The 12,111-nt window shown below is 40.9% G+C and overlaps 1 protein-coding gene across 1 annotated transcript in view; it reads left to right on the top strand.

Moving 5' to 3' along the window:
- The window catches only part of LOC311054288 (uncharacterized protein), a gene marked incomplete at its 5' end in the record, with an annotated part of 78,375 nt that extends 66,264 nt beyond the window's left edge, over nucleotides 1-12,111 (top strand). Inside the window, 16 exons of the mRNA XM_084070164.1 lie at nucleotides 489-622; nucleotides 883-1,059; nucleotides 3,280-3,388; nucleotides 5,587-5,766; nucleotides 5,942-6,109; nucleotides 6,203-6,336; nucleotides 6,757-6,865; nucleotides 6,975-7,154; nucleotides 7,754-7,921; nucleotides 8,014-8,147; nucleotides 8,610-8,718; nucleotides 9,515-9,694; nucleotides 9,854-10,021; nucleotides 10,109-10,229; nucleotides 10,340-10,444; nucleotides 11,480-12,111. Coding sequence (XP_083926290.1) covers nucleotides 489-622; nucleotides 883-1,059; nucleotides 3,280-3,388; nucleotides 5,587-5,766; nucleotides 5,942-6,109; nucleotides 6,203-6,336; nucleotides 6,757-6,865; nucleotides 6,975-7,154; nucleotides 7,754-7,921; nucleotides 8,014-8,147; nucleotides 8,610-8,718; nucleotides 9,515-9,694; nucleotides 9,854-10,021; nucleotides 10,109-10,229; nucleotides 10,340-10,444; nucleotides 11,480-11,574 — 2,271 coding nt within the window. The 3' untranslated portion in view covers nucleotides 11,575-12,111. The remainder of the gene's footprint in view (nucleotides 1-488; nucleotides 623-882; nucleotides 1,060-3,279; nucleotides 3,389-5,586; nucleotides 5,767-5,941; nucleotides 6,110-6,202; nucleotides 6,337-6,756; nucleotides 6,866-6,974; nucleotides 7,155-7,753; nucleotides 7,922-8,013; nucleotides 8,148-8,609; nucleotides 8,719-9,514; nucleotides 9,695-9,853; nucleotides 10,022-10,108; nucleotides 10,230-10,339; nucleotides 10,445-11,479) is intronic.

The raw sequence follows: 12,111 nt of genomic DNA on the forward strand, positions 1-12,111 counted from the left end.
GATTGATTGATTGAATACTTTATTAACACGATTATTAACAGTACAGGAGTATAGCACAACAGGGCTTGTTTACATTGTGGTCCATTGTACTCAATTAATCAAAAAAGGAATATATTCATTATATTCTATATTCAGCTTTTTAAATTCCAATGTTAGAGTGTAGTTTGTTCGTGGCCAGCATCTCCATTTCACCTTTCACTTCCATCCACAGGACAGAGTTTGTCAAACGGCTGAGTCAGACATGAACTACCCAGTAAGTTCTCTGCAGTTTTCTTTATAACTTTTTTTGTTTAACTGTGGAATGTAATTTATTTCAGCCCCTACCCCTTTCTGTCGTCCACTCGTCAGGGTGATGGGTTAGATTCTAATAGTTTCTAACCGTTAGAATAATCATAAAAAAAGACAAGTACCCTCACACTCATATGCTCCAATGACACATTTATTTTACTGTGTGCGTGTGCGTGTGCGTGTGTGTGTGTGTGTGTTAGAAACCAGAGATCTCCTCCATCACTCCCAGTGTCGTGTCCATCCATGGCAGAAACCATGCCCTGATGACTGGGAGTAACCTCGGCGATGTGACCAGGGTACGGATCCAGGGAGACATGAACTGCAGTCCAAAAGAGTGAGTGGACATTATGTTCCCCATGCATTGATAGGGACAGTAGAGATAGACCAGGGGAGTGACATGTAGCAAATGGTCTGGCCCAGGAGTCAAACCAGGCACTCGCTGTCAGGCATTAGAGCCTATGTGGTACGGGCCTTAACCACTCAGCTCCCTAGAGTGTGTGGTTTTAAGGTTAAAGGACTTATACATGATTCGTTTGTAGTTTGTTGCAGATAGTAGAACTTGTCCTGTTTGTCCTCATCTTTCTGTGTGTGTAGATCTCCAGTATGGAACAACACAGGGGTCAGTCTAACATTCCACATCCCCAGAGCTGACAAAGGCTTTGTCAGAATATGTGCCGTCCTCCCTGATGGCAGTTGCCATGGCAATGCCAACGTTATCTACCGCTCATCACCAATCTGCTCCAGGATCATACCAGACAGTACCTGGGCCAGGTATGGGCACATTCAGAAATATTCAGTTTAACTCAGATCCAAGTCAAGTACAGATGTCCGTGTCTGTGGCGTCTGTGTTCATTTATAAATGGCTGTAAACTAACCCTATATTATATGACTTATGTCATTATGATTGGTATCATAGTTGTATGATCTGACAAATTTTAAACCTTTTGTAAAGTTTGAACAAATACTTTTAATATCTAGTTCGACATCTACGTAGTTTGACAGTCTTTGACATCTAGAAATAAATAACAATTTAAGTGCATCCATAATTTAGTAAAACATTTTTTAAACAATGCAGTAATAATATAAAATAGTAGTACAAGAGCCACTTAAAAACAAAATAAATCTAGGAATAAATCATTCTTTTAATAAATTGTTAAATTGCAGCCACAATGCAACACATATGACTGGCATTACTTGGTGAACTCATTATGCTCTTTTGTGTGATGTGTCTTCAAATGCTTTATAAGATTACCGTCTGCTGAAATTGACAGTGCCACCCCTCAAAACTAAGTCCTTGCATACTGTAACTAGGGGTGTAACGGTACACAAACAATTCAGCTTCCTATGTAACTCAGTTTTGAAGCAGTAAGTGGGAAAAATGATGATGAAAAATAATGAAAAACGACTTGTCGTTTATTATGAACTATTTAGAAAAAGCTGTCTTCCGATTCTATTACCTCAGAACCCTGCTCTGTTTATCATGTGTAGCCTAATAACCCGAGCGATGCGAGCATACCCGTACTCAGTGCTGATCAGGAGGAGATAAACACAGCTGTGTAACTCACCTGATTAGGCTGATCTCGGATCAGATAACTGCGGCACACCTAGGCAGCAGGCTGTCGGGCTGGCAATGGTTATATTTAACGGTCAATTAAGATTTTAATCGGTCAATGGCCGGCAACAGTTGATCGGTTCAAAGTTCTAACACACCGCGTGCTAATACAGGCTGCTTGCGTGCATTATGGACATCATGATATCCATACCTAAAGAGTTATGGACATCCTGATATCTATACCTAAATAGTTATGGACATCATGATATCCATACCTAAAGAGTTATGGACATCCTGATATCTATACCTAAATAGTTATGGACATCATGATATCCATACCTAAAGAGTTATGGACATCCTGATATCTATACCTAAATAGTTATGGACATCATGATATCCATACCTAAATAGTTATGGACATCATGATATCCATACCTAAAGCGTTATGGACATCATGATATCCATACCTAAAGCGTTATGGACATCCTGATATCTATACCTAAATAGTTATGGACATCATGATATCCATACCTAAATAATTATGGACATCATGATATCCATACCCAAAGCGCCCCTCATCTCAAAAGGCTACACACTCCATCATAGACAGCTCACAGACATTGCCTAATTGAATGGCCAGCCTCTGCCTTTCACCTGTTTAAATGTCATTATACAACAGGTAGTTCCGACCAAGCAATCTGATTGTTTGAAATAGCTATCTAGCCGTGCTTCAAACCAGCATCATAGCACGGGCCTAATCACATTAATAAATCACTCCGCACTGCAGTCCGCACCTGATTAGGCCATATATGGCACAGCTGTGCTGTGACGTCACGCTGTCCCATGGTAGGAAAACAAACAGACATTAGCCTGACCCACCACCGCCACCGGTGAACAAACAGCTATGCAAAATGGACTATGCATGCGAAAATAGCCGATCTACAAGTTCACAACGCATCGCCATCGCGACGCGTTGTCAGCTTGTAGATCAGCTATTTTGGCCACGTGACACGGTCGTACGACACAGCATATAGCCTACTGGAATCAGTTGTGTTGATGAGACGGTGCCTCAAAGCGCTGCTACAGGGACTAATGTCTCAGTCAAATAAACTCTTCTCTTTACAGGGAAACGGATAATAGCGAAACATTTTTATTATGAATTGCCCCACAATATCAATACATTTGAATGTGTTTTGTTGGTAACTGTTGTATAATCGCAATATTACACTCGAGGGTGTGCGTTACCTACATTATTGGCACTTCAGTGATGCTCGCGGAACTCGGCTTCGCCTCGTTCCTGACCGCATCACTGGCGTGCCAATAATGACGGTAAAGCACACCCTCTCGTGTAATATTGCTCTGTTTGATATGACCTGACCTGACAAAGATGTACTCTTGAAGATGTAATCTTGACATGGAACTGTTGTGTTTTTCCTCAGTGGGAAGAGGAGGATCATGGTCCAGGGTTCATATCTGGAGTTTGTGGAGGGAGTCATCCATAGCCATGTTCCTCACACAATCACTTATCCCACAAACACAAGCAGGGAGGTGGGTCCGCAACAAAGGCGCCGGCATGGGGGGGGGTGTGGGGAATTAGTTGTGGGCACTGTCAGATTTGGCGTAGCTCCGAAGAGTAGCCTTCCCTGTATACATGTAACCACTAGTGTTTAACACCGGGATTCCCGGGATGCGGGAATCCCGGGAATTCGGGGTTATTTACCATCCCGGGAATTCACTTCGGTTCCCGGGCTTCCCGTTGTTTTTTTTTCTTGTTAGAAATGAATACTAATTAGTAGAAAGGCCTATCTACATCGCGGAGGAATTACTATTATAATTAGCCTAGTTACTTGCCGCGTTGCCGACCAGGGCAGGGTTGCATCGTCCCGTTGTGAACCAGTATGGGACGCGCACTGAATGTAACAGTAATGAACAAAATAAAACACAAGTGGCCGTGATGCACCCTGCCTGCCCTGCGCACGCTCATTTCACCGTTTCCTCTGCTGTCATGTCAATACGGTAGACACCAGTTGACTATAGTTGAGATTCAACATCAAGTGAAACGCTGCATAAACAGTGGCTAGGTTTGATTTCGAGCCTATATTCCAGCTTAAACTGCGCGCAAACCAAGCAATGCTTTAGAGAGAGAGAGAGAGAACGAGAGAGAGAGAGAGAGAGAGAGAGAGAGAGAGAGAGAGAGAGAGAGAGAGAGAGAGAGAGAGAGAGAGAATATTAGACCGATGTGGTCCGATTTTTTTATCATCATTAATGTAGCCTACCCTACCTACACTTGCATTTTAGAACGTTCAATCTACCATTTTACTAGAACTACCCAGTAGAACAAGTGAACTGCAACAGCTATCTGTCTCATTGATTGTCAGTGGCAGCGCATGCATGTGCACATCAAAATCACACTACAAAACCCGACATTTGATCAACAACAAAATATACATTAATACATTTGACAACATACAGCCAACATCCCAAAATGGAGTCTTAATATCCAGCAAGTAGCCTAATATAAATTAATAACTGCGAACAAATTACAAGTTTAGGCTATCAAATCAATATCCTACAAAAGTAGAGATAAGCTGTGACCTCACCTGCGCTCTGATGGACAATACATAAATAATCATTTTGCAAATTCTCTTGTCAATAATGATACAAATGGAACGTTTATTTCAGCAGCTAGAGTTTGACATTGTTTGAGTGCGTTTTGGCTGCACAGCGCAGCTCCTCGTTAAGCTAATTGTCTTCACCCGTTGCTGCGCAACAGGGCAGATCTCCGCCAGGGCACTATATTATATTTATATATTATATTTATATGATTTAAAAAATCAACTTAAGTCATTATTAGTGCAAGTTCATAGGTGGACACAATAGGGACATTTGGGCACCTCGATATAAAATTGGCTATTTAAGTATCTACATATAAATGCATTTTAGTGTGCACTTTTTTTTTTTTTACCCTTTAACGGGAATTCCCGGGAAGCCCGGGAAAAGGTCTGAAAATTCCCGGGAATTAAAATTAGATATTTCCCGGAAAATGTTAAACCCTAGTAACCACATTGTTTTGGACTCCTCAGTATTTAATGAACTAACTATAAGCACTATTGTGTTGTTAGATGACAATTGTGAGCTCTGGACAAAGACCAGGTTGTAAATGTTAAAGTCATTTTCAGTCTTTCTATTTAAGGGAAATTCAGTTAGCTTACTTAAAAGTTAGAAGAACTACATTATACATTGCATTACAATAAACAAAGCACTTAGGCATAAGGAAAGCAGAAGGAAGTCAGAATAATATATTGTAAAACTGGAGCACGGAAGCTCTGATCATGAGTAAACCGTCACGCAAATTTAACCTAATATAAATGAAAATCATCTAAGCATATAGCTTGCTTCTTGAAATAGAAATTCAAATATAAAATGTATAGACATTTTAAAACATATTTTTGTGAACGGAAATGCCAGCTTCCTCTCTGATTTGGGGAGGTGTAGTTCCAGACTCTATATAGCATTCGGAGATTGTGGAATAGTTGTCTGGCTATGCGAGACTAGTGATAGAGCAACTGCACATTATTATTGCAGTGAGAGGCGAGCAGCCCATACGCAACGATTGCGCAACACAATGGGAAATCCCCCCCTGGCGCCTTTGCTTCACAACACTAAAACACACATACTGTAATCTACACACAGACATGCACAAGGCTTCACATCAAGTTTTTATCTTGTCTTATTTGTCACTATAGACTCTATTGTATGATACACCTCGGGCTGAAAATGCTGATGACACGTCCACTAGCACTGTGTCCCTGAGAGTAGCCAATGAAACCCTGCCCTGCCCAGTGAACCTCACCTACCACCCGGATCCACAGTTCATCAACTTCACCTCCACATGGGCAGGAGCTAAACTTCTAATCGTTATACAGGTACAAGATACCCACGAGCACGCATGCTTGCGCACGCACGCACGCACGCACGCACGCACGCACGCACACACACACACACACACACACACACACACACGCGTTTCTATTGATATACTGTACACATACATATACACAGGCTGATACATAAAGGTAAACATTTGTCTCAATCTTTCAGAAAAAGCCTGACAAACTGAACATGACCGTGGCTGAGTTGTCAGTACAGGGAGTACAGGATGACAAACAGTACCAATGTGTTGTGGAAACCATAAAAAACAGCAGTACAACAGACTTTGTCTTCTGTGTGATGCAATATAAACCTGATGTTAAAATTCAGACCCTGAAGGTATCTAGCTTAAACTACTGTACTAGTCCTGAGCTAGTCTAGTTGATACACTCAGTCTTTAAACAAACACACTGAGCTATTCCTGTGTTTCAGATTAAATATGGAAATATCACCGTAAGCCTCCCTCTTGACCCTCCATCTCTTGCATCTAACCATGACAATGCCAACATCAGCAACCACTCATCTCCAGTCTGCTCCATGATTACACCAGATACTACCTGGGCCAGGTATGAGCACAATCAGAAATGTATGTTTAGAACTCGTTTCAGCTGTAACTTCAACTGGTACTTGGATCCACATAAAGGTGTGAATGATCCAACCAATCCAAAAGACGACTTGTCACTAATATACTTGTTCTAAAGAAATATATTGAATTTATATAATGATGATTGGAGAAAGCAAATAATAACTTTTGTTGAAAAACGTTACTTAATTTAAATGTGGAACTGTTAGTTTGATTGTTTTAATGCTTTTATTAATACTATCATGTTATCAAGTAAATTTGGATTAATATTAATGATATCCTACATTTTTTACATGTTCATGTATGTTATTATTACTGTGGATAATTAAATTACTTAAAGTACAGAATTAAATCCATGCTTAATTTCATCCTCAATGATTGGCTACTGTTGTGTTTTCCTCAGTGGGAAGAGGAGGATCATGGTCCAGGGATCACTTCTGGAGTTTGTGGAGGAAGTCATCCATAGCCATGTTCCACAAACAATCACTTATCCCACAAACACAAGCATGGAGGTGGGCCCTTCACAACACTAACACACATACAGTATACTGCATGTATATACACACACAGACATGTGCAAGGCTTCATCATGTTTTTCTCTTGTCTTATTTGTCACTACAGATTCTATTGTATGATACGCCTGAAGCTGAAAATGTTAATGAAACGTCCACTAGCACTGTGTCCCTGAGAGTAGGCAATGAAACCCTGCCCTGCCCAGTGAACCTCACCTACCACCTGGATCCACAGTTCATCAACTTCACCTCCACAAGGACAGGAGATGACCTGAGAATCATTATACAGGTACAAGATGCTCACAAGCACGCGCACACACACACACACACACACACACACACACACACACACACACACACACACACACACACACACACACACACACACACACACACACACACACACACACACACACACACACACACACACAGTATATACTGTGTATTAGGGGTGTACCGGGTCACACCGATGCAATATTATGGTGTCACGGTTCGGTACTTTTTCTGTCATGATCGGTGTCATGGTCTGCCCCCATGCTCTTTAGCCCTGGGCCGGAGGACACAGTCGCGTGCACCAAGCGTTTTCCCCATACATACCCATTCATTCCGCCCCTCCTCCCCCCCAACACATCACGTAACGTTGCACGCTAGAAAACCGCGTGACTTCCATAGGAAATTAATTCACACGGATGCGTTTCTCTCTCTCCCACACACTGATGTTGCAGCTCATCATTGAGATTTTATAAAAAACAGGTGCATATACCGAAACGAATGCCTACCGAACTGTTCAATACGATGTGAACCATTACACCCCTAATAAACACACACACACACACACACACACACACACACACACAAAAGTAATCATTTGTCTCATTGATCTTTCAGAAAAAGTCTGACAAACTGAACATGACCTTGGCCGAGTTGTCAGTACAGGGATTACAGGGCAACGAACAGCATGAGTGTGTTATGGAAACGATAGAAACTGGTAATGATACAGACCTCGTCATCTGTGAGATTCTAAATAAAACTGATGACACAATTCAAGCCCTAGAGGTAAATATTTAGCTGATAAACTACTGTACATTGAGCTAGTCTTGATATACTCAGTCTTTAAACAAGCACACTGAGCTATTCCTGTGTTTCAGATCAAATATGGAAATATCACCGTAAGCCTCCCTCTTGACCCTCCATCTCTTGCATCTAACCATGACAATGCCAACATCAGCAACCACTCATCTCCAGTCTGCTTCATGATTACACCAGATACTACCTGGGCCAGGTATGAGCACAATCAGAAATGTATGTTTAGAACTTGTTTCAGCTGTAACTTCAACTGGTACTTGGATCCACATAAAGGTGTGAATGATCCAATCAATCCAAAATATATTTTGTCACTAATATATGTTCTAAAGTTTTTAAAAGATTCTGAATTTATACAATGATGATTGGAGAAAGCAAATAATAACATACTGAAAATATTGAAAAAATGTTTCATAATTTAAATGTAGAACTATTGGTTTGATTGTTTTAATGTTTTTATTTACTTTTGTTTTTAGTTTATTTTGAATACGTACTTTTTTATTAATATGAATTATATCCTGCAATGTTTACACGTTCTGGCATGTAGCCTATGTTATTGTTACTGTGATTTAATTAATTAAATTACTTAAAGTATAAAATTAAATCTTTGCTTAATTTCTCTCTTAATGTTTTGCTTTATATACTGTTGTGTTTTCTTCAGTGGGAAGAGGAGGATCATGGTCCAGGGATCACTACTGGAGTTTGTGGAGGGAGTCATCCATAGCCATGTTCCTCACACAATCACTTATCCCAGAAATGCAAGCATGGAGGTGAGTCCTTCACAACACTAACACACATACAGTACAGTATACTGCATGTATATACACACAGACATTGTTCCTCATTTCACATGGAACGTAGAAAACAGCACATAGCCTATCCGAGAGCAGGATTCATGTCACAACGGGCTCACGTGTGATTTATCAAGCAGTCGTATCCTGATCGATCGCAGCGTAAAAATCTGTTGTTAATAAACGTGCCGGATGAAAACGATCGTCATTTAAATATCCCGCTCCCGTTTTAAAGGTCTCGTCTCTCGTCCACACAAAGAAGTGGAATACGGCCAAAACAGTATTGAAAGTCAATAAGAAAGAGCAAGTTCTCTGATCTGGAAGTTACCCCTCCAATCATATCAGTTATGCTCATGTCAAATTGAAGACAGATTGATAATGTAGACAGTTAAGTTTACCATACTAAATATAAAGTGTCAGAAGAATGCGGTCAACAGTGGCAGAGATAAATCACTAACTTCTATCCTTCAACAACGCTTTAAAAGATATATCCAAAACGAAAACCGTAATCATGAATTACATATTTACATATTTTACTAAAGGTGCATTGTCTATTTGCTGTACCCTATTGAATAACCTACTTGTACTTGCAACATATTATTTAGAAGTCATGAATGAGGTGCCCTCTCCGTCGCACAGTCCCCATTTGGGTATGTGCTCACGTCAAATTGATGACAGATTGATAATGCCGACAGTTGAGTTGACCGTACACCCATTTTTTGGTCTACACAATTTGATAAATTATGTTATTCTCTTGTCTTATTTGTCACTATAGACTCTATTTTATGATACGCCCGAGGCTGCAAATGCTGATGACACGTCCACTAGCACTGTGTCCCTGAGAGTAGACAATGAAACCCTGCCCTGCCCAGTGAACCTCACCTACCACCCGGATCCACACTTCATCAGCTTCACCTCCACAAGGATAGGAGCTGACCTGCAAATCCTTATACAGGTACGCGTGTGTGTGTGTCTGTCTGTCTGTCTGTCTGTCTGTCTGTCTGTCTGTCTGTCTGTCTGTCCGTCTGTCCGTCTGTCCGTCTGTCCGTCTATGGGTGTGTATTGTATACATGCACACGTGCAAATGTAAACATTTGTCTCGTTGATCTTTCAGAAAAAGCCTGACAAACTGAACATGACCTTGGCTGAGTTGTCAGTGCAGGGAGTACAGGGCGACCAACGGCACGAGTGTGTTATGGAAACGATAGACACCTTTTATGGTGTATACTTTGTCATCTGTGACATTCTAAATAAAACTGATGACACAATTCAGGCCCTGGAGGTAAATATTTAGCTTCTAATCTACATTGAGCTATCCTATCCTTGATACACTCAGTTTTTGAACACAGTCACTGTGCTATTCTTTCAGATCAGATATGGAAATATCACGGTACGCCTCCCTCTGGATCCTCCTTCTGCAGCAGCTCATGACTCTCCCTCTCGACTGATACTCATCGTATTATTGCTGCTGATTACTTGTAATTTTGTTGGTCAGTAAGCCATTTCTATAGTAACCCCCACTATCTACAGTACTGTATGTGTAAAATGTTATTCATTTGGCTGCATGGTTTAAGTCACTTGCCTTGTTTGTTCCATTTAGCTGTGGTATTTCTGTACTACAAAATACAAAAGAGACGTACAGCTCAGATGAAACAACCCACTGAAGAAGAGCTGGAGCTCGACATCAGGAATGATATTACACAAGGTCAGTAATATGAGTTAAAACTCATTTAGCTAAAACACAGTGTGTGACTGCCTCCACTAACAGTCACACACAAACACACACAGGGCCCTATTTTCGCCGGTGTCTTACCCATTATCACTAAACCTCTTTGCCATTTTTAGCCGAGCTACATCGACACGTTGTGAGCTTGTAGATTGGCTATTTGAACTATTTGAAAATGTTTAAAAAAAAAAAAAATGTCAAAGAAGTTTAGGGATTGTGTGAGGCACCGGTGAAAATAGGGCCCACAGACTTTATTGTGCACATAATTATTCTACAAGCTCATAGCTTGTAGATCTGCTATTTTTAGAAAAATCAAGAAAATGTGTGCAAATCTTTGAATATATATATATGTATATATATTTTTACTCCAATCTTTGCTTCTGGCGGGTCCCTGGAACAAAACATTTTGAGATGGGGGTCTGCGGCCAAATACATATCTAAAAATGTTCTAAATCCTAACAGTATGTTGCTATATCAGTGGTGCTCCAACTTTTTAATTTCAAGGCACATCAGTACATCCACGACCACGGCAACTCTCCTTCCTACCTCAAGGGATTAGTACAACTCCCTACAACCCTCAACCGCAACCTCCGCTCTTCAAACACTAACCTCATGGCGACCGGGCTTTCTGCTCGGCCGCCCCCGAACTGTGGAACAAATGTAAAGTGCATTATAAATAAAATCCATTATTATTATTAAGGACCCCCTAAAATTATATGTATTTGGCTGCGGACCCCCATTTCTCATAGCTATGAGCTTGTATATCTGCTATTTTTTGAATAGCCCAAAGTATAAAATAATGGTTATAGCTAAAAGAAATCTAAAACGACTCAGTATGCGTTCATTGAATGGGTTAAATATATGACCCCTAGTAGCCTGCCTGGTAGCATGACTATGATGATTTCTCACATAATGTATTTGTGAGTACAGACAAACTGGTTGTTTACTATGACAAATATTCCTAAAGAAACTCACTAAATTGCATGGCAACCTCTCCTCTCCTCTCCTGACCAGACCTGCACCTGTATGAAACCATGCCCCTGTCTTCACTCTCCACCCCTCACCGGTATGAAAACGTGGCCCCGATCTCTTCACTCTCCACCTCCTAACCCATCGGAAAAACCCATCACAGTTCGTGTGCCACGAACCCACAAACGCATCTGAAACCCCATACGACGTCTGTGTCTCGCTGAATGCTCGTCAACAGGAAGAGACCACTTATCTCACATGATCAGTCGGTCTTATCTTACACAATCTACTACCAATTTTGTTTTTCCGAGAACATAAAATAGCTGAGCTCTTTAAACGCATAGTCTGGTGCATGGAGAGTAGAGAGAGAGACACACACACACACACACACACACACACACACACACACACACACACACACACACACACACACACACACACACACACACACACACACACACACACACACACACACACACACACACACGTCTGGTGCATGACTATGCAAATAGGATGGGAACCAAGTCTTTGCTCAAAGAATTCTAGTTGCTATGGTACACTGTGGGTTTGAGGTTGATTTTTGTAACACCAACTTTATTTTTCTCACACTTTGCCACACAGTATTAATTTCCATGCCATACATTATTATGTATTATTACGTGTATTATTAACGTCAG

This window comes from Gymnoscopelus microlampas (assembly GCF_963454915.1).
Source record: "Gymnoscopelus microlampas genome assembly, chromosome: 10".
Taxonomy (NCBI): Eukaryota; Metazoa; Chordata; class Actinopteri; order Myctophiformes; family Myctophidae; genus Gymnoscopelus; species Gymnoscopelus microlampas.